The sequence below is a fragment of the Neolamprologus brichardi genome, chromosome 17 (assembly GCF_056152115.1).
Source record: "Neolamprologus brichardi isolate AB-2024 chromosome 17, ASM5615211v1, whole genome shotgun sequence".
Taxonomy (NCBI): domain Eukaryota; kingdom Metazoa; phylum Chordata; class Actinopteri; order Cichliformes; family Cichlidae; genus Neolamprologus; species Neolamprologus brichardi.
In genome coordinates, this window is record NC_142120.1 from 2,117,088 (window position 1) to 2,143,445 (window position 26,358).

The 26,358-nt window shown below is 45.3% G+C and overlaps 2 protein-coding genes across 13 annotated transcripts in view; one reads left to right on the plus strand and one right to left on the minus strand.

The window, feature by feature from the left end:
• The window catches only part of rfx2 (regulatory factor X, 2 (influences HLA class II expression)), a 28,044-nt gene extending 13,585 nt beyond the window's left edge, over positions 1-14,459 (plus strand). For 5 of the 8 annotated variants that reach the window (XM_087830610.1, XM_006799708.3, XM_035911538.2 and 2 more), the window contains exons 3-18: positions 458-547; positions 2,571-2,653; positions 3,139-3,409; positions 4,489-4,563; positions 5,321-5,502; positions 5,687-5,806; positions 7,254-7,372; positions 7,952-8,070; positions 10,876-10,988; positions 11,164-11,315; positions 11,571-11,668; positions 13,258-13,407; positions 13,527-13,735; positions 13,847-14,000; positions 14,080-14,122; positions 14,255-14,459. In XM_087830610.1, the coding sequence (XP_087686736.1) occupies positions 458-547; positions 2,571-2,653; positions 3,139-3,409; positions 4,489-4,563; positions 5,321-5,502; positions 5,687-5,806; positions 7,254-7,372; positions 7,952-8,070; positions 10,876-10,988; positions 11,164-11,315; positions 11,571-11,668; positions 13,258-13,407; positions 13,527-13,735; positions 13,847-14,000; positions 14,080-14,122; positions 14,255-14,376 (2,100 nt within the window). In that variant the 3' untranslated portion in view covers positions 14,377-14,459. The remainder of the gene's footprint in view (positions 1-457; positions 548-2,570; positions 2,654-3,138; positions 3,410-4,488; positions 4,564-5,320; positions 5,503-5,686; positions 5,807-7,253; positions 7,373-7,951; positions 8,071-10,875; positions 10,989-11,163; positions 11,316-11,570; positions 11,669-13,257; positions 13,408-13,526; positions 13,736-13,846; positions 14,001-14,079; positions 14,123-14,254) is intronic. The other 3 variants (XM_035911539.2, XM_006799711.3, XM_006799707.3) reach the window with 2 other exon arrangements.
• Positions 14,460-16,314: 1,855 nt separating this feature from the next.
• Positions 16,315-26,358, minus strand: part of fcho1 (FCH and mu domain containing endocytic adaptor 1) — a 78,044-nt gene continuing 68,000 nt past the window's right edge. For all 5 annotated transcript variants that reach the window (XM_087830612.1, XM_087830615.1, XM_087830613.1 and 2 more), the window contains 9 exons: positions 25,604-25,710; positions 25,348-25,516; positions 25,151-25,265; positions 24,909-25,064; positions 24,702-24,834; positions 24,438-24,634; positions 20,232-20,296; positions 17,372-17,539; positions 16,315-16,799 (listed from right to left, as the gene is read on the minus strand). In XM_087830612.1, coding sequence (XP_087686738.1) covers positions 16,771-16,799; positions 17,372-17,539; positions 20,232-20,296; positions 24,438-24,634; positions 24,702-24,834; positions 24,909-25,064; positions 25,151-25,265; positions 25,348-25,516; positions 25,604-25,710 — 1,139 coding nt within the window. In that variant the 3' untranslated portion in view covers positions 16,315-16,770. The remainder of the gene's footprint in view (positions 16,800-17,371; positions 17,540-20,231; positions 20,297-24,437; positions 24,635-24,701; positions 24,835-24,908; positions 25,065-25,150; positions 25,266-25,347; positions 25,517-25,603; positions 25,711-26,358) is intronic.

Consider the following 26,358-nt stretch of genomic DNA (forward strand, 5'->3'; position numbering starts at 1 on the left):
CAGCAGGTCAAACCCTGCCCTGTCCAGCAGCACCGGCAATAAATAAGAATGTATTTTTAAATTGTGGTTCCAATTTGTAACTTGTCAGCAAATAAAGCCGCTACCGTCCACTCTGCCAACAGATGCCTCTCGTATCAATTTACAATATTAACTTCTGCCATGAGTTCTCTGTCTTGCCAGACCAGTACATCAAATTTGCTAATGTTTCAAGGCTGCAGATAAATGAGAATCATCAGCGCGAGCGTAAATGACAGTCGAGATTTCTGTCGTGTAGTTTTTATGTCTGTCTATTGCTATCGTTGCTACTTTATATTCAAAACCTGTATTAAAAAGAGATGTAAACCTGACATTTATAGATGTTTGTTATTGTGTTGACTGTTGCATGTTTAGAATAATGCGTTTGTATGAATTTTAAATGCCCATCTATGTAATTCAGTTATGTCTCGTATTCACACAGAGAGTGCTGGTTCAAGCCACAGGCTCAGCTCAGAAGGGAGGACAAGTACAGCAGCTTTCAGTACCCAGGGCTCAACAGGTCCCTCAGCAGGTACACAGTACTGTACTTACTTGTACTGTGCTCTGAAAATATGTACACCGCTTGACTTGATGGCTGAAGACCTGTGGAGTCGTACAATAAAGTAGGAAGAAGATTTTAAATGACTCGCACATCCAGAATACCAGACTGGTAACGCGACCGTGTCCCCTGTAGTTTTGTCGTTTGCAAATACTAGTTATTTGTCAGGTCCTGTTCAGGTGACAGTTTATGTTTATAAATAATGAAATTTAGTCCTTCAGCTTTGGTCTTCAATTAACAAACTAGGAAGTACGCGACCAAATTGGTAACAGATCCACCTTTGTGTGTTTAAACGCTCTCTAGCATGGCGGCCCGTTTTTTGTTTTTAAGCACATTTCTCCTCTTGCTGTGCTCCTCATGGGTGTGTGAAAGTTTCTTTCTCTGGCTGAGCCTGGTCCACTGGCTGTATACATGAATAACATGTGTATATCTATAAAATGTCTCTTGGTGGCTTTTAAAATGAAAATGTTATTTTAAACTGTTATTTGTCCCGCTGGATAAAAGAACAAGTTTTGTGTGTGTGTGGTGGTGACAGTGTGTTTCTTGGCTTTTCTGTTGCCTATGTGTGCTTACGTTGTGCTTACGTGTAGCTCTGGATCCCAGAGTGTAATGTGATTTGTCCATTGGTCATCTGATCGCAAATAGGACTCTTCATCTTTATCATTCAGTGCATCGTTCATTAGCACTCAAGACCTCAGGGTCACTTAGAAACGTTCTCATTCTTGGAAGAAAAGTTTCTTAATTTACGTGACTTTGAAATGAATTTGAAGCGTTGTAAATGGGATGTAATCAGTAATTAGTTTTTGTTTTAAACTATGTCTGTCTAATTTTCTGCAGCTGTCTCCCGTGTTCCACTGTACAGCTCTAATGCAAGTTTATCACATTTAAACCTTATTAATCTTTAGATTAGAATTTCAAATTTGTTTGAGTTGAGATGAAAATCTTTGTGCTGGCTTTCGAGAAAGTGAAGTAGGAGGCTGTAGTGGACATCTGACCAAGAAGACAAGTATCAGAGTCTCTAGTTAAAGAAACGGGCAAACTGCAGGTCCTCGACTGACAGCTTCATTAAACGAAACCCACAAAACAGCCTTCTCACTGTCAACAGAGGGAAGGCGACATTTACAGCAGAGTCGGAGAGGAAAAGCAATATATGAAAGGACAAGATTAAGATGGGCACAAGAACATGCCGGACAGAAAATTGGAAAAACGCTTGATGTGCTTGGCCCAAAGATTTTCTACATCTGTGAGATGTAGAATAGACGAAAAGATGATGGCGCGCGGCTTACCATCTGTCAAGAGCGGTGGAGTGCTTTGGTAGAGGTAAAGTGGGAGATTTGCACAAGATAAACAAAGACTTGAAGGAGGAACGCTATCATTCCATTTTGCAACATCGTGGCTCACTCTGTGCGAAACCACACGTGCGATATGTCTTCATTGGTTCAAGCTGAAATCCGCTCGTACGGTTTCACCGAATGCAAAGTGTATGTTTTAATCTACTCTGTCTGTGTGCCTGCAACAGCTGTCAGCGGCACGGTGCTTTTTGTGAATATGTATTGAATGCCTTGAGGGAATTTCCACAAATTTGGCACAAATGTTTACTCCACGAAGAACTGATTTGATTTTAGCAGTCAGGTATCAATGTCACTGTGATTTAATTTGCTTCCATTCTTGCCAAAGCGATAGGATCACCTTTAGTTTCTGGCACAGACGTTCAGTTAAACTCAAGGATGGAAAAGATTAAAAATTGGTAGTCGAAGGTCATTTAATGCTCTTCAGTTCATGCAGTTTACTATGTGTGTGGACAGACATGGATGTAAAGTGTTGATGCATTCTCCCGTGGGTTTGTGGGCGACTGCATCAATGAGAGAATTATGCCGTTATCTTATTTTTTCCTATTGCCCACTTGATTGCAGCTGGTTCTGATAAATAAATAAGAAATCTTCTCAGGCCTGTTTCCACTGATCACTGCTTTCATTGTGCTGTGATCTCCATGTAGGTGCAGCAGGTGCAGCATGTCTACCCGTCACAGGTCCAGTATGTTGGAGAAAGTGGAGAAGCGGTTTATACCAATGGAACAATGTGAGTCGTGCTGCTTTTTCTTTCAAATGGGGAATAAAAAAATAAAAAATTCAGACAAAGATTTATTGTGAAACTGAAACACATTTACTACAATAACTCTGTCAGTGAAAGGACCCGGAGGACTGCTTTGTAAATCACACAGACACAGCGCTGCACATATTTGGCTCCATCTCAAATGTGGAGTCATCTTGGATTATGTCTAAATCGGTGCTGGATAAAAGGAATAAGACAAATAATTGTCCAGACTACTTTTTAACAAATATCTCTCAGATCAATTGCCATTAAAGGTGACTGATGCCTAAACGACTTTTATCCCACACTTTGATATTTAATGACTCTAGCAAAACAAAATATTTTGACGACCTCTGTAATTTTTGCCGATGTCAACACAATGTTGTTTTTTCCCTGTGCGTTTGCATAAAGATTCCTCTTTGCAGGCAGAGCTGAAAATCAAATGTTCTTTCATTTCTGTGGCCTCTCTGCAGCCGAACAGCCTACTCCTACAACCCCGAGGCACAGTTGTACGGGCAAAGCAGTGGCGGGCCCTACTTTGACTCTCAGGCCGGTGGAGGTCATGTTACCACGGTGGTCTCCTCTGCCAGCGGCGGCGTGCCCACTCATGGCATGGTAGGCATCACCATGGATGTGGGCAGCAGCCACATCATCTCCAGCGGCAGCACCTACCTGATCCACGGCGGAAATATGGAGGGAAGCCGCAACCACATATCGCACTCGTCGCGTTCCTCCTCGGCTATGGTGAGCAGCAGCCATCCCGCTGTGCTGTTATTCTGGTGCACGTTTACCAACTCGAACAGGATTAATAACAAAGCAAAAATGAATACTTAATGACTGATAGAGTCTGGGGGGGCGTCTAAATAATAGTTTTGATAGTAACTTTCATCACTACCTGAGATAGACTGTCCTAACTGACCACCCAGTTTCCCAGGAACCCGCAGCCTGAGTCGGGGCCTCCTAGCTCTGTAGTAACGCACAGAGTGGTGCAGGCCAGTGAGCCCGCAGAACCGGGACATTGGCTTAAATAATTCAGCACTGCCTTGTTTCAGAGGTTTTCACAGGCACTTGAGCGCCCTATGAAACAAAGCAACCCTTGGGGCTCATTACCATTTGGCCAAGAGCCCTCGGGAGCCTTCTTAAGGCTTGGACCGCTGCCCGTTTCTTTTTCCTTTTATTCCGTCTCCAGTTTGGCTGCACTACCAAGTCTTTTTTGACTTGATTTTTCTTCTACAGCTCAACAAAATGTCCCTGGTTTTGTCGTTCACTTTGCCCGCCAGTCGGACTCCATTATTTTTCGTTGTCTAGTGAGAGACTAATATGTCAGCGTGTTTTTCTACAGTGACGGTTTTGCTTAAGTCTTAGTCACGGCTTACTCTGTCTGCCATTTAGCTCTTCAAATATTTTTCAGCTACATCGTTTGATAAACTGCGGGGTGGTAGGCGTTGTTGACCTGTTGCTGAAAACCTTAAGCTGACCTGCGACCCCTGTTTGTGGTTCCTATTTGCATACATTAGAGTGTCTGACCGCAAACCTTCACTGAGCAGCTTAACCCTATGAGTCCCTTGATTTGCATGCTTTTGTCAGCCAGTAATAGATTTGGCTACAACACTGACTGATTTTTAATAGAAATGCAGAGATCTGGCTGCTCGCTAACAGTCTTATTACCTTTATCTTTTTGTGTGTGTGTTTGTTTTCTTCATATACCCCTGCTTATTTCTGTTCCCTTTTTCTGTCTCTCAATCTCTTCTCGCCTCCTCCCCCTTCTGTGTCCACTTCTTTCTTTTTTTCTTCTCTTTTTTGCATGCTTCTTCTTTCTTTAGCTTGAAATGGCGATTGAAAACCTCCAAAAGTCTGAAGGAATTGCAAGTCACAAAAGCAGCCTGCTCAACAGCCATGTAAGTCAACCAGGAACTTTCTTTGAAAAGGACGTGAGAGGGGAAAAAAGGAAAGAAAGCCGTGGCTGAATCTGTGGGCTGTGTGCTCTTCTTGTGCTGAGATGAACGCACTGCGACTTAATCTGCTTCTGCACTGTCTCAATGACACGCACACTTAATTTTCTTTATCTGAACTTGCATTTGCTGTCACTCTTTCCTCAGTTATGTATCTCGTACATGTGCATTAATGCTCTGCGTCTGCATGTACTTAAGTCGACTGATGTTTCCAAATATTTCTGTTATTTTCACTTCTAAGTACAGCGACACGCACTCAGATTTTATTACAGTGCAGCTTTCGTCCTGCCCGTCAGGCTTAAGAATGAGATTCACATAATATCTCTGGGTAGGTTTTTATCTGCATGAGGACATTTGTGGTGTAGATTCCTTTCCTTCACTCTTAACATAATTTTTTTTGCTATGTTGTTTGCATAAATTTACTTTGACGTATTTTATTGGATTGCATATTGCAAATCATAATTTTGCTGATTATTTCTTCAGTTTCAGTTATTCTCCTTAGTTACTGTTCGTCATGCTGTAGTCACTTATGTTCTCTGAAGAATACAGTTAGACGGGGTGGGGGGCTGCAGTGGTGTCTCTGGTATTTATATCACTAAACTAAAACAGGCTACCGTGTGCGTGTTGTCTGTTTTGTGCCGTGTCTTCACCGGGTGACTATAACGCTTTATTTTTATTTTTTGTGACATCTGTGTATTTTTAGCTGCAATGGCTTCTGGACAACTACGAGACAGCGGAGGGGGTGAGCCTGCCCCGGTCCTCCCTCTATAACCACTACTTGCGGCACTGTCAGGAGCAGAAACTGGACCCAGTTAACGCAGCCTCCTTCGGCAAACTCATCCGCTCAGTCTTTATGGGCCTGAGGACCCGCCGCCTCGGCACCAGGTAGGAAGAGGAAGAGGTTGTTGCAGATGCTGATGACGGTAATCACATGACCATTATAGATTTGATGATGCTTAATGCTTATAGGCACTGGTAACCTGCTGATGGACCGGGCTAATGATAGTGATTACACTGATGGCAAGGCTTCTCGTGACTGGTTTCTGGCTTTTCTCACTCTATCCACCAGAGGCAACTCTAAGTATCATTACTACGGCATCCGGGTGAAGCCAGACTCGCCGCTCAACCGACTGCAGGAGGACACCCAGTACATGGCCATGAGGCAGCAGCCAGTCCACCAGAAACAGAGGTCAGGTCTTTCTCCCTGTCTGCCTGCTGCAGCGTCCTTTCTTTACATCTCTGTGGCTCTGTGATGACTTTTACTAGTTTCTGAATAAACCTTCACTGACATCAGTCCTGTGACAGCTGCTTATATTCATTTCCCTTTTGCTTAACCAAAAACAAGAACAGCGCTGCTGCTAGTGTGTCCATAATGTACCGTGTGTCCTGGAAACCCATGAGCCTCTTTTAGTGAAACTCACTCAGGAATAAACGCTTTAATGCAGCACATAAAATAGATCGCTGCACGTCTTGGTTTTCAGCTCTGACACACCCACCGAACTTAGAAAACATATTTCAAAAACAAAAATGTAGTTGCTGCTGTTATCGAGTGGTGGAAGGAACACTTCGAGGACCTCCTAAATGCTGCTGTCGTGTCTTCTGTAGAGGAAGTCTGGGGACGACGCACTGAGGCAGCTAAACAACTGCTCGGTGGCAGGGCCACTGGGGTGGATGAGGGTCGCCCTGAGTTCCTGAAGGCTTTGGGTGTTGTCGGGGTGTCTTGGTTGACACGCCTCTATAATGTGTGGAGATCAGGATTGGCAGACCGGGGTGGTGGTTCCCATCTTTAACAAGGGGATAGGAGGGTGGTCTTCAACTTTAGGGGGATCACACTCCTCAGCCTTCCTGGGAAAGTCTATGCCAGGGTGCTGGAAAGAAGAGTCGAACACCGACTACAGGAGGAACAATGTAGTTTTTGTCCTGGTCGCAGAACGCTGGACCAACTGTTTTTACACTTGAGTGTGCGTGGGAGTTTAGTCTACATGTGTTTTGTGGACTTGGAGAATGCATTCGACCGTGTCCCTCGGAGTGTCCTGTGGGAGGTGCTTCGGGTTGCCAGGCCTGTTGCTACGAGCCATTCGATCCTTATACAACTGTTGCCAGAGCTTGGTCCGTATAGCCGGGAATACGTCGGACTCGTTTCCGGTGGGTGTTGGACTCTGCCTGGCCTGCCCTTTGTCACAGGCTGTACCGGTCCGTCGTGGTGAAGAGAGAGCCGAGTGTAAAAGCGAAGCTCTCGATTTACGTCCCCACCCTCACGTATGGTCACGAGCTGTGGGTAGCGACCAAAAGAACGAGATTGTGGATACAAGCGGCAGAAATGGGCTTTCTGTGAAGGGTGACTGGCCTCTCACTTAGAGATAGGGTGACAAGTTTGGCCACCTGGGAGGAGCTCAGACTAGTGCTGCTACTCCTCCACATTGAAAGGAGCCAGGTTGGCTCCTGCGCGAAGTGTTCCGGGAGGAGGCCCCGGGGCAGGATAGTTGCCGCTTAAATCAGCAATAAACTCTCATAAATCAGCCTGGGTTTTGTACCGAATGCGATGTGTGCTCCTCAGTGTCCGATTCTTTCATTGTGCTTCCCCAGACCTTCAAAAATCACTAATGTACACGTTCCACCCTCTTACGTCTACACAGGTTCAAGCCTCTGCAGAAGGTGGACAGCATGTCTGACAGTCTGTGTGGGAGCTCGCAGCACTGCAGCACTCCAGAGCAGTCTGTGGCTGCTCAGAGCCAACACCACCAGCAGTACATAGGTAAGCACAGGCGCTCCCGCTGAAACTGCTCAAGGTGGTTTAACTCTTATCACTTCTCTTTCCAGATACAGTCTTTAATGCTAGCACTAGGTATTTTTATTTCACTAGCTGGGCCCACGTCCTCATTTTAGGTTTGACAGCGTTTCAGTAGGTAAAGGTGAAGCGTTGACATGAGTTGAGCTGCGGTTTGGGGACTGGTGACAGTCTAGCAGATCACCATGCACTAAATAGAAATGAAGAAGTTAAAGAATTGAGAACAAGGAGGGAGGGAGGGGCATGTAAACGAGAATGAACAGCTTGCAGAACTGAGGGAACCTATAGAGATGACAACCGGAAAGAGCGTGTTTGGAGGCGTGGTCCCGCTCCTGAAATTCTGATACATAATCTCCAATAAAAATGCGTCATAGCTTCGTCTTGGCTTTACTAGAACATCGATTTTAAACTTGGGTGATAAAAGTCCGACACTGTGACGCAGACCATATGAGCTACACGTATCCATAAAACAGTCGATGTCATATGTGTCATTACTCCTCGTTGCTGTGTGAGTGAAATGAGTGACGCCTGTCTACATTTATGCAGATATGTCTCACAGCTTGCCTCCGTTTCCAACTCCTGACTTGGGCACCCAGCCTCTGCCTGAGCGCATCAACATGAACGATATTAAGAAGTTGCAGACGCTCTACAGAGACCACTGCGAGGTGGGTCACAGTGACGCCGTGTTCTGGATTTGTCTTACATGTGAACCTTTGTTCTTCAGTTTTGTAGCATCCCAGTTACAGTACACTCTGCCCTCGCCTGCGTCGCTTCAGTTTCTCACATAGTTAAACGTTAAACAATGAAAACCTCGTTATATATAAATACTGTAACTGAAATGGAAAAAAAAACATGACTTTTCATCTATTACTTCTTTATCAGTAGGAAAAACTGTAAAACTCATGGAAATCTAGTTAAAAGTGCAAAATTTGTCCATCACTTTTATCATAACTGTCCAGCGGGCCGATTTTGGCCCCCGGGCTTTATGTTTGACACCTCTCCACCAGAGTTACTTTTAGTGGATTAAGTGCATGTTTGTGACACGTTCAGAGATCTGTGAATATACATGACAAACAGCGATGATGAATTTTTAATAAGCAGATGCATTTTGACAGTGAAAAAAGGTGATTTGTGTGTGTGTGTGGGGGGGGTGGGGGTGGGGGTGGGGGTCTTTCATCTGCAGAAACAATTAATGCGTCCTGTGTAGTTTTGGTTTTAATCATGTTATTTTGGTGTTTTGCACATCAAACACACGAACAGCACGTTTGAGTGGAGCCTATTACTGCACTGTTATAAATTCCAGCTTTGATATTTATTACCTGCTAAACAGGATGAAGCTGAAACAATGGAAGCCTGCAGTTTAATTAGTGGCATCATAAGCTGTAATGACTCATTCTTATGTCACAAACTCTTACGCATCAGTCAGCAGTCGAGTGTGATATCATATCAGCGAGCAGTGAGTTTCCTGCTGTTCGTTTTGAGTCGATCCCACAAACCTCCTGCCTTCATAAATAGCGATCACCTCGTCAGACTGACACCCGTGTCAGCCCTCTGCTCCGAGGTCAGGCGCCGCCCGGCTGCGGTGACCTGGTGTTGCTTTCGAGAATAAGAATCAATTCGACGCCACTGACATTTAAATATCATTTAACTGATGTGCAGAGAAAGAGGAGGAGGAGGACAGAGAGGTGAGACGGGAACCTTACTTGGCAGCTACGGGGTGAAATTTAGTGTCGCCCTCAGCGACCTGTATCGAACCACATTGCAGAAGAGCAGAAATAATTCTGGACATTAAAGCGTGCGTCTTTACAGACAGGCGAGCGGCTGTGATTAAAAGCAGCAAAGCTTTGGCTTTATCGTATTATCCCTGCCCTCCCCTTGTCCAGCCTCACCACGCTCCCTTTGTTCCAGCCGTCTTTTCATCTCCGTGCAGCTTTCAAGACATGCCAATTAACCTTTCAGTGCACTGGGTGGACATCTTGGTGTCTTTGTGGTGGCCTCCCCTTGGGCCTTTGTGCAGCCTCGTCGGCGGACAGGCACACGGGCTCCTGGCTTTGGCAGCCGGCACATTTCTGTCAGTCTCGCTGCCTCTGCGTCTTTAATGTTCATGCACTCGACATTTTATCCTGTTTTGTTATTTAAAAAAAAAAATTGTGTGTGTGTGTCAACACTGACCTATTAACACATTAGCCAAGGGTTTTATTGATATCATTTAACGTTACAACACAAATAATGATTATTTTAGCTAAAAATAATATTTTACTCTAAAGAGTAAAGCGTCTCTTTTCAAGTGTGCTGTAAAGTATCCAGAGTGGGGCATGTATTTATTAATGTCATGGTAACAGCCAAATATCCAGGCGTCAGCCAAGCCTTTGGATGAACGTTTGAGAATGAATGATTAGTTTTCAGTAAACCTCGCAGGCTAATAAATCACAGGATTTTATTGTGCGAGTGCACAGAAACAAGCAGTTAAGATTCAGGAAGCTCCACCGGAGGCCTGCTCGTCTGTCTGAGCTCTGCACATGAGCACGTTTTCTTTTCTCCTGCACTTTTTAAATGTTTTTTATATTTGTGTGTGTGTGTGTGTGTGTGTGTGGCACATAAAACTGGACGCGAAAAGCTCCTGTTTAAGAGGGGATGGGAAATTCTCCTTTTTGTTTTGGAGTTCTGTGTTTGACCTGTTGCTGGGGGCAACTGTAAACACGGTTGCCATGGCGATGGCTGGAGAGGAAGCAAAAACATATCATGTGATTTGAGCCTACGCTGCTGTGTAACAAGATCCAGCAGCAAGTGCGTGTCCTGCCAGATAGAGAAAGCAGAGAATTTCACGGTGCAAATCAAACTTTTCAGTTCAGCAGAGGCTCGGCGTGGACAGCTTCAGATGGTCAGATTGACCTTTTGCTTCAGGTGGAGTCCAGAGTCTCACCTCCTCTGACCTGATGAACGGCCCCAAAAAAATCTGCGCAGCGCTGGATTGGAGGGGGGCGGGGGGTTATGTGCTGACTCTAGTTTTAGAAGCGGGGAATCATTTTAGGTCTGAACCCTGCCGCTGCTTCCTTTGTGCTCGAGTGTTCACTTGTATGCAGCATGCTCTCCTTTCAAAGGGGCTTCTGAACAGGAAAAAGGAAGTCACATGGGTTGGCGCAGGTCACTAAAAGTAGGCAGATGGAAGCATAAATCTGTGTGAAATAAAATGCAAAAAGCATAAAACGACGCGTCCAGATGAAGCCCGAGCGTGGCCTTTAAGATTCTCCTGGTGATTAATGTGCAGGGAGCTGTGTTTGAGCTGGCTCATTGTCTCACCAGGAGGACCTGCAGTGAGAGAGAGGCAGCCCGCCTGGCTGTAGAAACTTTGTTGTGTGTCTGGTTGCCATGGTTCAGCTCTGTGTGTTTTGTCCCCTTCTTCCTCCCTCTCTTTTTTCCCTCCTCTGTTCCCTCCCCCTCAATTCCCTCCCCTGCTTCCCCTCCTGCAGGCTACTTTGGATGTGGTGATGAACCTCCAGTTCCACTACATTGAGAAACTCTGGCAGACGTTTTGGTATTCAACACCGCCACCTAGTGATGGAAGCACAACGCTTCCCAGCAGGTCAGAAAGAAAAAGGGGGAAAAAAGGCTTCAGTGTTTGACGCGAGGGCATTAAATGACCCTGTGATGTCATGTCTGTGATTACTGCTTTTTCACTTGAATTACAAGCAACAGTTTTGTTTGTAAGGCGGACGTTATTTTTAAAAATATGTGTTTGTGTGTGTGTGTGTGTGTAGTGATGATGAACCGGAAGGTGTGATTCCCACAGAGAAGCTGGTGTCTCTGTGTAAATATGAGCCTGTCAGGCTGTGGATGAGGAGCTGCGATCACATCCTCTACCAGGCCCTGGTGGAGATCCTGATCCCCGACGTGCTGCGACCTGTTCCCAGTCAGTACTGCTGAGGATTTCATTCAAATGATTTTTTTTTTAAAAAAATTTAAACAAGTAAAGTAATATATTGAGAGTTAAGACTGATGAGTGACAACAGGATGAATTTAGGACCAGGGGCTCGCTGTGTTGACGTACATGCTGACACATTAGAGGCATTTCTTTGTTTTCAGCGTACGGTGTTTACACTCTTGCCGAAAGGCTTTCTGCAGAGTGGGGACAGTAATGATAATCCAGGCTGCTCTCTTTCTTCAGGCACTCTCACTCAGGCCATCCGTAACTTTGCCAAGAGTCTGGAGGGCTGGCTGACTAATGCCATGACCAGCTTTCCACAAGAGATCATCCGCACTAAGGTATCAGCAGAAATCTTTTTCAGATCGTCTGCATGCATGCACATGATTTATGTGAGCTATAAAACCCAGCAACTCTCTAAGTAGGGTTTTAAAATCATATTTCCACAAATGTTCAGCTGTGAACTTTTCAAACTCTTGTGTGATCAGTGTTTCATTCAACACTACGGTGACCTGCCCACTACCTACAGAGGTTGGATACAGTCTACTATTGTGCTTTATGTGTTATTACTGGCTGTGAAAGTCATGTACATCACTGTTCTTTATACGCTGCTGTAGGGGTGGGCGATACAAACGATATAAATTCGGCAAACGATAGAGATTTTGACTATATTGCTCTATCGCGATAGCGCATGTTGATGATGTCATCAAGCTGCGCCTGTTGTGGTCGAAAGCATCGCAGCGGCTACAACCATAATCATCTGCAAATTATGGCGACAGTCATAGCAAAGAGATGAAGCACTTTTGAAATAAGGGGAAAGGCAAAAACTGCGCTCCACTTCCGTAACATTGATTCATTAATGCTGAATTCTCTCGCAGCTGTTCTGTTCCCATGTTGTTGCAGTATATTAATAACTAACCTCGTATTGTGGATGAATAATCTCAGTTGTTCTCCTGACTGAAGTTTGGCCCGTGTACAGCATCCTGCTATGCGATTGCATTTGTCCCTGACCACCAGAATCCCTCACGTTAACTTTTATCGATTGGAAAAAAAGTTGGCGTTCATCCTCAAGCTTCACTGTGCTAATGTTATGCTAACATAGCTGTGTCGCTAGCATAGGTATAGCTAGCATACGTAGCACAACATTATATACCAGGTAGCCCAACTTCAGTAACCCTGCAAACACCACTGCTGTTTAGTTTTCTGCCTTCATTTATGTTGGAAGTGGTAGCAGAGCTGTACGTTTGAATTAGTTTCAAAAATCTCTCAGAACATGGTATGAAATGTTTAGGTGGAAACTAGCGAGCTAACTTCCTGTTAACTTCTAACTCCGTTAAATTTTAATAAATTCTGTTTTCATGGATGCCTGGATGTTAAACTTAATTGTTACACCTGGTAAAGCAGCAATGCTGATGATTTAATTAAAGATGAAAGAATTTAGACAGTTTTTAACTCTCAGTATTCGTTTGACTTTGGGACCTGAAGTAGACGGAGTTTAGGACCCAGATCACTCCGCGAAGCTCCTCACTACGGCAGCCGTAATGCTCTGACAATCCATCAAAACATTTTTTAACTGATTTCTGCAGCCAAAATTGTTCTGTTTGTTTTTTGTTATGTGCAGAATATTGTCAGAGTGTAATTTTGGTTGCCTACTTGTATTGTCACAGATATCACAGGCAGGTGTCAATAAGAATTTATTCTTCTTCCTGCTCCTTTTCATTGTGTATGAGAAATGAATTATTGCTGCACCATGTGTGAAATAAATAAATAAATGTTGAAGCATCACAGGATTCTGACGCTATGACATTGTGACATTTAAAATAGCCGTGCTTTTTATTTTTGGTGCAGATTTTCAGCCTGAAAACAAACGGTTCATCTGTTCGGACTCGTTCCATTCAGACGGGGCTCACGGTGTATTTTCTGTGCGCAGGTGGCCGTGGTCAGCGCGTTCGCTCAGACTTTGAGACGATACACCAGTTTGAACCACTTGGCCCAGGCGGCGCGTGCCGTCCTCCAGAACACCTCCCAGATCAACCAGATGCTCTCCGACCTCAACAGGGTGGACTTCGCCAATGTCCAGGTGAGCGGAAAACCTCACATCGAAAAGACAAATATTTGCGTTGCACACGGGAAGTGAATGTGTCGACACTGTGTTTGGGGTTTTCTTGCTGAATGTGGCGTGTTTGTTGTGTCTAACAGGAGCAGGCGTCGTGGGTGTGTCAGTGTGACGAAAGCGTGGTTCAGCGTCTGGAGCAGGACTTTAAGGTCACCCTGCAGCAGCAGAGCTCTCTGGACCAGTGGGCCACCTGGCTGGATAACGTGGTCTCTCAGGTTCTGAAGCCTCACCAGGGCAGCCCCAGTTTCCCCAAAGCTGCACGCCAGTTCCTGCTCAAATGGTCTTTCTACAGGTCGGTGTGGTGGACTCGTCTCCATTCACACTTCCAGTATAGGAAGTGTGAACTGTTAGCTTGTAAAGCTCCCTGTAGCTCCTTGACGTGACATCTTTCCTTCTCTCGTAGCTCCATGGTGATCAGAGATCTGACTCTGCGCAGTGCAGCCAGCTTCGGCTCCTTCCACCTTATTCGCCTTCTTTACGACGAGTACATGTTTTACCTGGTGGAGCACCGCGTGGCTCAGGCCACTGGAGAAACTCCTATTGCTGTCATGGGAGAGGTGAGAGAGTGTTTAAAGAGCGAGGAAGGAAGAGTTTAAGTTATGCAGTGACTGACACAGTTTCTCATCTGAATTACAGTTCAGTGACCTGACCTCTATGATGCCATCACTCATGGAAAAAGGTTCATCTTCATTTTTCATTTGATACAATTCAGCATCAACCTTCTGGGGAGCTGTTAGGAATGTATTTCACTGTATTATAGTTTTACTGGTCACTGCTTTCACGCTGACAGTCGCCGTGTGCGTCTCTGCAGATGCGTCTTTCTCAGACGAGATGAGTGATTTGGGCAGCGACGCCGATGCATCCAGAGGACCGACTGAACCGGCCGTAAAGAGAGAGAGGATCGAAATGAGCCACCCTCTGCAGGAGATGTGAGTCTGGTGTGAACGGGGTCAGACTGAGAGCCACACCGACCAGCATCTCACTCGTGGTGTTTTTTTTTTGTTTTTTTTTTGTGGGCCTTTCGGGTCGCCGCTCTTGGCCCCTGGGCCGAGCATCCTCCTGCAGTCAGTGTGTGCAATGTACATAGACAAGAGTGTAGCAATGTCAGCTCTCCCCTCACTAGCATTTATAAATACTGTGAGCTCCTCCCCCCGAGAAGCTCACAGGTTGTTTCTTTTTACTTTTCGCGCCACTCTGTAACAGGTCTGAGCATCTTTGTTGTTGTTGCAACTGTGAACGAGTGCGTGCAGTATCTTTCCTTTTTTACTGGATGTGTGGTGTTGGTGATTCATCCTCCCTCTTTTTGTTTTTAAGACTCTAACTAGCTGTGCCATAGTGTCATTTGAGTGCCTTAGATTGCTAACTTTGAGATGTCTGTCCCTCAGCTGTGCCTCTACCGCAGTATGAATGTATCGTCTCCAAACCTCAAACATTCGAAGCACCTTTAACAGTGATTATGTGTAGGTGTGCTCTCCTCGTTGCCTCTGCTGCAGCTCGTAGCGAACGCTGGGCGGGGGGGGGGGTGTAACAAGAACATGCAACCTGTAGACCCAAAGGACCTTTCTCCTCAGTTGCTCCCACCAGCCGAGCCTCAGCTCCGGCTCCGTGTGTCAGGCAGGACCTCGTAATGTCGCAGTAGTCGGTAAGGCAGCTCCTGCTGTTAGCTTGGCTGTGTAACACGTTGACCCGTTTACCTCAGTAGATTTCTATGCTGTGCCTCATTTGGCTCACGTGATGAGGCAACTATTAAAATAAAAAAATAAAAAAAATTAAAGTAAAAAATGAAAAGTAGCCACTGTTTCGTGTCCCTCACCCAGTTCTTTTATAAAATGTAAATAGTTCTCCTCGTTCCTCCTCACGGTTTGAGTGTCGCGACGGCGCTGTGGGGACCTGTGGCCGTTTACTCAGCTGCCACGCAGTCAGAACAAATCCACAGCGATCAGCTTTACGGAGACGGGACGTTAACCCCCGAAATGGAATCTGGACTCGCTCATTTCAAGACGAATCAAACGCCTCGAAACCAAAAACGATCTCGTGGGCGTCCCAGCTGACGCGCGCTCCCCGAATCCTTCGACCTCACGCTGTTACAGAGTTCAAGTCTTACGTTTTGTTCGAATTAAAAAAAATCCAGTGCGTCGTTTGGGGAATTAATCCATAAATTATATATATATCTATCTTTCTATGATGTAGACAGTGTGTGCTTCGTGGCCTTTGGTCTTTGCCTAATCTTTGTTCATGCTGTTACCTGGTTGGTCACATTGTATCAGACAGAAATGCTTTGATGTGTAACGGATTAGACTGGCGTGTGTGATGAATCTGTATCCAATCTCAACTGTTCAATGTAATGAAATTTAATTATTACTGCAGCGCTGAAGCTCTCAGTAAGCTATTAAACTGACGTAAGGAAAAAACTATAAAATCTATTTATATGGACTAATCTGATTTAATGGAGTTTTGTGTTGAAATCGGTTCGTTTTTTTCCCTCCTCCTCCTCATTTCCCTCACAGAGGATTTTGTTGTAGCAATGGGAATCTTTGAATTTGAGTTTAAGGCTTTTTGTAACTTGTGCCTGTCACAGTAATTTGCCTTAAAGTGCTTTGGAAAGAATAATTTCTATGTGTACTTTGTAATGTTTTGTAAGGCTGTTTTAGATTTTTTGACGGAGGATTATTTTTTATTGAACTAGGTTCTTACAAGTATACTGAACCCTTATTTTTGTGTATTTTTAAACCTGTTCTTGACTACACTTTAACTAGCTTAAGGACAGATGACGGTCTGTAATAAACTGCATAGTTCAGCTGTATTTTGTACCTGGTCACAGTGTAATAAATTGATGTAAACCAAAAAAAAAACAAACAAAAACGTTCCAGCACTTTTTTTTTATTTTTATCAAATCTCATCACAAACATCAGATTTACAAACAAGTTTATTTTTTTTAAAGGTTTTGTACAAGATGTTTGCTCATAATTGACTCGATGCTGTAGAGATTTCATGGAACTCCAGACAGTAAAGTTTTATTTTATTCACACTTTTTTTCTAATTCAAAAAAAGTCATCAACAGCAAATCTCAGTCTGCAGTCTTTTGACACAAAGGCGTACAGAACAACACGGACACAGATTTAATAGGAAAAAAAAGTTTTCTTCCTGGAAGAGGAGGACAGCTGAACGTACGACAACACACGGGTTAAATTAGAGAAAAGAATTGGTCCGAGAGTAGCAGGACACCGACGGGAGGAAGCGAGTTCCTCGACTCAGGCACTGAAAGTGCAAAGTTCTCTGAACCTTCAGCGATCCCCGTTCAGAAATCTGACGGTCCTTTAGTTTGATTCACAAGGAGCAGCCCGCCATGTACTTCCCTGTCAGAGACATTAATGAATAATCAGAAGGCAGAAAGGGAGCCACACATGCAAAATGTTTAGATTAAGAAATCAAACTATTGAGGGGAAAAAGAAAAGATCCTATTTTGTTATGTTAACCATAAACACACAAAGTGGACTCGAACTGGAGCTTCTCTCTGATATCATGGAGCTGGAGCCAGAAATCACCCAGCTTAGCACCAAGTGTTAGCCTAACTAAGTGTAAAAACGTACAGCTGCTGCTGGCAGCCATCGTGCTAAACTGAGCTGCTTTAGATTTAAAGTATGAGAACGATGTTAGAAAGGAAATGCTTAACTGTCCTGCACCTGTATGTCATCGGTCAGCAACAAAATATCAAAATGACAGGAATACTAATACTCACATTATTTCCATTACAGATAAAAAGAAAATCTTAAGTCTTAAAAATAAGTTGGTTCTCAGGTCAGTGCTGGGTGCTTTAAATACAAAGACAGTCCTCTGAAAACAATTGGGGACGGCTGGACTGAAAGTGAAGGGGATAAACGGCCAACGTCCTTGGAGAACGGTTGTGAGTGAGTGTGTTCAGAGTCACCTGTGGCGAATCTCTTCTTGACCAGCGACATGCGGTAGCGACCGCCCACCAACTCCACATCCATGCCCGACAGCGAGGCCCCAGAGCCCACAAACTGAACAGCCAGGCTGGGTGGAGGGCCGCGAGGGACCTCCAGGCACTGCCAGCTGGCACACAGAGTCCCCGAGCCTGGAATCACACATCAACACACGGCAGTGATAAAGAGCAGGAAAGACCGGACCCTTTAAAGTCGGTGACTCACAAGTAAGGCTGCCACGATTAGTCGACTAGTCACGATTACGTCGACTATTAAAATAGTCGACGACTGATTTAATAGTCGATGTCGTTTGAAGCTTTGTAAGATCCCAAAAGACGCAGGAATAAGTAGTAGGATTTAAGAGTGTAATAACGGACTGAAACAGAAGATGGCAGGACTGCATGTACAAGGATGCCAGCTGCCGTTAAACCCCGAAGAAGAAGAAGCTGTGCCCCAGAATTCATAGCGCGGCCCAGCTCAGTTTCCAACAATGGCGGCAGCTAGTTAGTTTTAATATTACTCTTATTATTCTTTCTGGGTCACAAAATAAACGTTTAACATATTTTCAGGCGAGAATGTAGCTGTGTAAACCTCAAATATCTGCTCAGTTTATCAAGACACCACATATTTTCAAAAGCGCTCCGACGTTTTCGGAGACGTCTGTTACCCACTAGCTCGATAGCTAGCCGGGGGCTAGGCTCACTAGAGCCGTGAGAACACCGGACTCCCGGCTAATCGTTTTCAAACCCACCGCCATCTTTCGCTACTCAGGTTAAACATGATATATAAGTCACTTAGATAACTTAAAAATGTTATTGTTTGGCTTTTTTTTAGTATTTTATTTGTTCCTGAGTAAATCGGTTTGGCTGAGAAATAAAGTTATAGTTTTTACACAGCTGAATAAACGTTGACAGCTGATTAACAGAAGTGTGAGATGCTCGAGAATTTACTCCGGTGTCCTGTTATATTTTAGATAGCAAGGAGTTTATTAAACTTCACCGAAACAATCTGCAAATTTCATTAAAATTTAATAAACTATCATCTTGTCTTTATTTTTAGTTAGCACATACCTTAAACACTTAAAGCTGTAAGCTAATGATAGTTATATAAGAGCAGATGCTGCTGGTGCAATAAGCTGTACGTTTTACCTCCAATGGATGATGATCTGATTAGTGACTAATCGCAAAGATAATCGGTGACTAGTCGACTATCAAAATAATCGTTTGTGGCAGCCCTAATCACAAGGTCCGTTTACCTCACTGAGACACACACACACACATTCTCGTTTTGCTATCTTAGTGAGGACATCTAATTGATAATGCTTTCCCTGACCATGAAAAATGAACTCTAACCATAACCTAACTGTAACCCTGACAATAAAACCACATTTTGAGCCTCAAAAATGTCTTTAAACTCATGGCGTGTGTGTCCTCATTTGTGACTGTTGGTCCCCACAAGCAGAGTAAACCTCCAATTTTTGGTCCTCACAAAGATGTCTGAACAGGACACACACACACACACACACGCACACACACACACACACACGCACACACACACACGCACACACACGCACACACACACACACACACGCACACACACGCACGCACACACACGCACGCACACACACGCACACACACACACACGCACACACACACACGCACGCACACACACGCACACACACACACGCACACACACGCACACACACTTTGAGTTCAGGTGAAGAGCAGAATCATTTTGCGGCATCTGTCAGATATAAAGTACAAAGAAGGGGCGGAGTTTCTTAAAACACGACACCCAAATGTTTACATTTGTTTTCCATGTAACAAAAAAGCCACATTATAAATGAAAAAAGTGGTTTTACAAAGAAGAGTAAAAACACCAAAGAAGCCTGGAAGTTGAAAGTAACCATGGAGCTCCAGAGTTTTGCTGACATCTCCTCATGTCTCCACACGAGATCCACATTCAGCCGCTCAGATGTTACGTCTGCTTCGTTTGTAACGGGGGACTGTTACCAGAGTTAACAAAGCTGCAAGTCTGCTCCTTAAGCACACACTGACAGTTTGATCGTGATCGTCCGACAGAAGCAAGTCTACCCTCGGCTCACCTGTTTGACTCGCAAACAAACAACTAAGCGAGAGTCGCAGAGGTGTGCGCGTTCACGTATGATGAAGCCGCGCGTTCGAAGGCGTACGAGAAGAAATGCTAGTTGAGCAACACCTTCTGTTTGTAACACAGTCGGTGAAGCTAACTGGTGACAAACTGTCAGACAGCATTTATGCAAAGCTGCACTTTTAAAATTGAACTCGTAAAGAAACAAAAAGGATTCGAAGGAGTTAAAGCAGCCTTTCAGTGCTTTGTCACCACCTCGCACAACTTTAACTATCAATGCTTTGTCCTGTGAATAGTTAAAGCCCTTTGCTTCACATAGAGGTAATAATATATGATTAGAAGAATAAGGTATGCGATACAGAGGAGAGCTGTGGGTGTCGGGTACAAAGACGCACACGGGTGAAGAAAACCTTCAGCTTAAATGACTTAAATGTTCGACTTTCCCAGCTGAAATTAGAGCCTTAGAGCCACCTCTCATTGTGTAGCATTAATGTCATGCAATCAGTCGGCTCAGTATTCAGAAGCAGCTTCGCTCACATGTTAATTCTGCAGTTAACGAGCTGATCGCACACCGGGAAGAGGACATGGATGTTTGTGAAGTCACCGAGAGCAACGACTGTCAGCGACGCAGAGAGGAGAAAACGAATCGGTTAATGGTGTCGAGCATCAACTAATCGAGGTTTCTTGGTTCTTGGGGGTTAAAAACAGAGACGAGGGAAAAATCAGAGCCCTGACCTTTGCTGTGGTTGGTCGGGGAAAGGTTGGGCAGTTTCCAGAGCAGCCGGCGTTCGTCGGCGTTCCTGCGGAGGCAGAAAAAAGTCAGTGAGGCCAAAAACGCTCTGAACCTCCAACCTTTAAACATCCTCCAAATGTCTCGGGTTATCGACCTCAGCCAGCCTATTAAACGTCTTTAATCCAGAAGACAACAACGATAAACGTTAATCTGGACGATGGATTTGGTGCCACCTGTGGCTGCAGGCTGTAAAAGCAAATGTTTAATATCAAAGGTCACAGAAGTTAAAGCAGCAAAGAAGTTGGCAGATAACTGCACTCTGACGCTTTTGAGCCACTTCATCAGATTTCCTGCTGCAAACAGCTTCAACAGTGAGACTCTGCTTATTTACTGAGAGCATCTCTGCTGCATCTTCCCTGCAGTAAAGCCCTGCTGGCATTTTCTGAATGCCGAAGCTCCCTGAAAACGTCTCTCTGTGTATCCTGCCAGCTTTTGTTTAACCCCCAGGTCAGGGGTCAGCAACCTTTAACAAACAAAGAGCCATTTGGACGCAAAAGAAAACTCTGGGAGCTGCAAATACTTTTTGACGTCTAAAATGAAGATAAAACTGTAAATATTGTTTTTTACCTTTATGCTTTGTGTGAACAACTAAGGTGTGTTGCTGAAATCCATGAAGTGCTACAGAGAAAATTACATTTATGTAATTAACACATTTTGAAATATAACCAAAGGAAAGCTGAACTAAAATGATCCAGCAAACAAAAACTGCTGTGAGCCTCCCTTATATCACCTTTGGGCTTTTGGAGTCTTGACCTGACTTTTAAAAAAATAATTGGAAAAAAAGCACTTTGCTGCTGAAAGATGAAAAATAGATATTTGCAAAATTCTGCCTAAATATGTATTTTACCAGGTTAATGTGTGTGGCGGGGCGTGGTCTGCAGCGCCGCTGTATGGGAGTCGGACGCACCTGAGCGGCACCCGCAATCACGCCGCGCCGCCTTAACGTCTGTGCTCTCTCTGCTGTTGTGTTGGTGTATGTCGGGCTGTGAGCTGCAAAGCTACAGCCGGCTGTGTGCGTACAGCAACCGTGTGCGTAAAGTGGTCAATAAAGAGAAGCTGAAAAGCGAGTTCATGCAAACATCGTCGGGTCTGCTGTGATATGTTTACAATAAGACTTCTGCTCCTGAACCTCTGCGCACAGCGTCTGCAGGTCGGGGCTGTGCAAGTCACTTCATCTTTACAGGACTGTAAGCTGTCGTCTGTGAGGCGTGAGCGTGTTTGTTTTTAACATAGTTCACGCTGGAGCTGCTGACATAATGTGGATCCGAAGATCCATAACTGGCCTATCTGGGGTTGAAAGTGTCGATAAATGCACGGCGTTTCGGCGGGTACACCGGCTTCCGTGAGTGTGACGCTTATTTTGAGCGATGAAAAAATAATAGAGTATAGTTTTATATTTATATGTCAATATCACAATAATCTAATGGCAGCACGGTGGTTAGCACTGTTGCCGCACAGCAAGAAGGTCCTGAGTTCAATTCCACCATCAGGGGTCTTTCTGTGTGGAGTTTGCATGTTCTCCCCGTGTTTGCGTGGGTTCCCTCCGGGTACTCCGGCTTCCTCCCACCGTCCAAAGAGAAGCAGCTTGTGGGGATAGGTTAATTGATTAATCCAAATTGCCCATAGGAGTGAATGTGTGAGTGAATGTGAGCGTGAATGGTTGTCTGTCCCTGTGTGTTGGCCCTGCGACAGACTGGCGACCTGTCCAGGGTGTACCCCGCCTCTCGCCCTATGACAGCTGGGATAGGCTCCAGCGCCCCCCGCGACCCTGAAAAGGATAAATGGAAGCGAATGGATGGATGGATCACAATAATCTTCCAATGTAGAACTACAAGTTAAAAAAGAACTAACATAAGTAAAATACACTAAAGATAATTACTTAAAAAACTAATTTATTTTCCCGAACCACGCGGCGCCGCACTAAAAGGACTAAAGAGCCGCAGGTTGCCGACCCCTGACCTCGGACCTGGCGTCCACATGTGTGGACATCACATTCTGCTCTACAACAGCCTGACATCTACTGACGAGGACATGCTGCCACTGTTCTATCGACATTTTAAACAAATATCCTCATATGTGGCGCTCAAGAAAAAAAATCAGGTAATTCTTTGTTTGCATGTCTCTCTTCCACAGCATGTCTTTATCCTGTCTTCCTTCTCTCACCCCAACCAATCACAGCAGATGGCCCCGCCCCTCCCTGAGCCTGGTTCTGCTGGAGGTTTCTTCCTGTTAAAAGGGAGTTTTTCCTTCCCACTGTCGCCAAAGTGCTGCTCATAGGGGGTCATATGATTGTTGGGTTTTTCTCTGTATCTATGAAGCACCTTGAGGCGACTTTTGTTGTGATTTGGCGCTATATAAATAAAATTGAATTGAATTGAATTGAATTTTTACGTTCATCATGTTCAAGTCTTTGGAGGTTAATGAGGAAAATACGCTCTAATTGAGAAGCTGCAGTAGAAGCACAAGAGAGGAGCATCCTGATATTATGGGGCGGTGCCTGACAATATCAGGATAATCCTGCACCTGTGTCACTGCACCACTGCGTGGCGTTTCAAAATCCTTATCCCAGAAATGTTCAGAAACCATTTAAGTCATCTATAGATTGATACAGAGTGCATCATGCAAACTCCACACAGAGGCCGCAGATCCAAACCAGCGGAGCACTTCCTGTGAGGAGACAAAGACGATCACCGCACCACGGCAGCGTCCTGATATCAAAATGACTAAAAACACAGAATAAACCACAATGTGTCCCATTCGATACAAAAAGTGACTCAACATTAACAGGCCATGTGGAGAGACTGGGTACAAGCAAACTCCTAATGAAGCTCCGCCATCATTTCATTGGAGCGTAAGCCGGACGGCGTTAAACTGACCTCCTGCCACGCTGAAGCAGTGGGAACGTTTAAGATTCAACTACAATCATTTTTCGTTAGCTACTGTGTCCAATCAGCTTACTGTTACAAAACCTGAATGCAGAACTATGAAACCTTAAAGACGGAGTCACGTTACAGGACATGATCGTGTTGAGAGCCTAAAACAGCAGCACGGTGATTAAAACAAAATCAGTTTAAGATTTTTATGAGTAAATGTGTAACTGAGGACATTTTATGCATCCAGACATTTCTGTTTTCCTTCTTGTAGGGAGATCCAACAGTAGTAGTGAAGTCTGCTAACCATGCACATCTGTACCCATGATGCATAGTTTCCCACACATTTATTACTTATAGCAGCTCTCAGGAAGTGTATATACAGCATGTTTTCACTGTCTTCAAACAGTCACAGAGCTGCAGTGACTGAGCATCACCAGCATTATCGTATTATTGGTGGTTGGTGCTCCAACCTGCAGCACTGACCACATCGTCGTTGATCCTAACAACGATGAAGCCAACTACACCTGGTCTAGTGGTGTAAACACAGCATGTTTTTCTTGAATGCACTGAAGACTAAACAGATTGTGGCAGACCACAGCGCCCCCCACTGAGCATCAGCGGTGCTGCAGGAGACAGCGAGCAGCAGCAGCATGTTCCCACAGGAACTCTGAGGATGTCTCCTGGGCTCCGACTCGCCTCTGCTTCCTCTGCGAATCGATGAGAAGCACGAGTCCCGCCTCTAATCACGTTCTCCTTCTGCCAGGGCATCGCAGAGCGCGTTCTTCCTGGCTGCATCACCGTGAGGCTTCACAACCTCCTTCTCGAAGACCCGTAAACGTAGAACCTCGCCGCCCTCCCTCGTGGACAACATTTTAAACATTTGCCTCGCCCCCCTTCATGCTCCATTTTCAGCCTTCGGGGAGGAGGTACCGAAGCATTCAGGCAAGACTGCTGAACAGCTTCATCCACCAGACTGTCAGAAGAGCTCTGTCCATTACCTCCCCCCCTCTGACTGTAGCACACTCGCACACAAGTTACTGCTGCTTTACTGCAACCATGTGCACCTCTGTCATACCTGCTGCATCACAAGCTGCTCTGTTTATGTCATTATTTGGATGTCAAAGTTTAGCTCTTTCTTTGTCTCCCAGGGGTCACACCGCTCCCTATAATCACACCGACACTGTCGTTCTGTGGCCCTCAGGAGGCGTTCTGGATGTTAAAGTAGAACAAAATTAGGATAATTTAAAATACGCCAAAGAAGTCACGTCTGCTCACCAGGAGGCGGGCGGCTGGCACTGCAGGTCTGTGGCGGTGTGGTCCAATGGCAGCAGCACCTGAACGGCAGTGAGTTGGGTGGAGGGCGCGGTGGCGGGGCAGCAGTGATAATCCAGGGACACCCTGGTCACCGTGCCGCTCCGCTGACACTCGGCTGAGAGCAAAAGAGGCGCCCGACCCGGGTCCTGAGAAGACGCCTGAGAAAACGAGGTTAGTTATTTTTGGGTGTCACGAAGCATCGGGATCCTCGGTTTCTATCCTGACCTGATACTTGAGCAGCCCGACGTTGTAGTACGAAGCCTGCGGGTTGACTTCGGCCTCTCGCTGCAGGTGCAGCTGCAGAGCCTGCATGTTGAACCAGAAGTCTCTGGCGTCGGGGTCGCTCTGAGACGGGTCGCTGAGGAGCATCGAAGACAGCGGCGATAAAGACACGAGAGCCGGGACTAAAAAAGCAACAAAAAGATGGCTGACCTGTAGAGAAGCTTTTGATTGGGCAGGAAGTGATTGATCTTTGAGATGTTGACCAGTCTGAAGCTGAGCACGGGAACGTTGGGATTGGCAGTGAAAATGCGAGTGATGCCTGCTGGGAAGGACATCGTGAGGTCACCTGTGATCTTCACCAGACAGCTGAGGACGGAAGACGAGGCAAGTTAGTTAAAGTGAGCGTCTGCAGGTAAATAACAAAACGAAGAAATAAAGAGCGTCACGCTGACCGATTGTGCTGTCCGCCTTTGAAGTAGGCGTTGATGTATTCAGTAATGGCTGCTGCTACTGGCCACGCCTCCTGTGTGCTGAGCGATATGGGGCTGGGGCCTCTGGACAGATGCACTGTAGAGAAATATTGCTCACATCTCTCGCTGCGAGGTTTTAACTGAAAAGACATTTTTAGACATGTGCCCGTGTGGCTTACACTGTCTTTGTTGGAGGTCCTGGTGCTGGAAGGGCAGCGGCGAGGCCTGTCCCACCCCGGCAGGGCTCTGAGCTCGGTTTTGACCCCCCCACTCGCTGGGACTGGAAGAGGAGGAGGAGGTGAGGGAAGGGCTGGGCTCTGGCAGTGGAGAGGAACACAGGGACCGCGACTGAAACGCACAGCCGGGTCTGAATTAGTGCTGCTAACGACAGTGTTGCTTCTGAAATTGAACGGTTAAGCCGTGACCGATACTCACTCGCTCACAGCCACCGAGTCGACCCGAAGACCTCTTGGCTCGGGTCGCTCTCGCAGGAGCGGCTGTGACCCCTTCGGCTGTGTCCTGTCTGAAGTTATGTTTGGAGCCTTGAAAAAGAAACACACACAAAGTGGATGAAAGTGGATCTAAATCACACGCAGAAACCTGAGGATGAGACACGCTCAAAATCTTATTTGCACTGCTTCAACAAAGACTTGCTGAACACACGTTTGTGTTAAGATGAGCGCGAGTGATTAACGAGCTGGAAAAGTGTTTGTTTTAGTCGTTTTGTTTTTCTCTGGGATGCCTGAGAGCTTTGTTTGTTTTGTAGCTCATGTGAGAAAAATTGTTTTGTTTGGTAAACGTTCACACAAAGCAACAAAACAAGCAATTTAAAAACATAAAACCACACGGCTGGTACCGTATTTTTCATACATAAAACAAAACAGTCAGATAAGTCAAACTTTACTCAACTCATTCTTCTTGCTTCCTCCACTTCTGTACCATTGATTCATTAATGTTGAATTCTCTGCAGCTGCTCTATTCCCATGTTGTTGCAGTATATTAATGACTAACCTCGTATTGTGGATGGATTATCTCAGTTGTTCTCTTGACTGAAGTTCGGTCCGTTTACAGCATCCTGCCATGCGATTGCATTTGTCCCTAACCACCAGAATCCCTCACGTTAACTTTTATCGAGTGGGAAAAAAAAGTTAGCGTTCATCCTCCAGCTTCACTGTGCTAATGTTATGCTA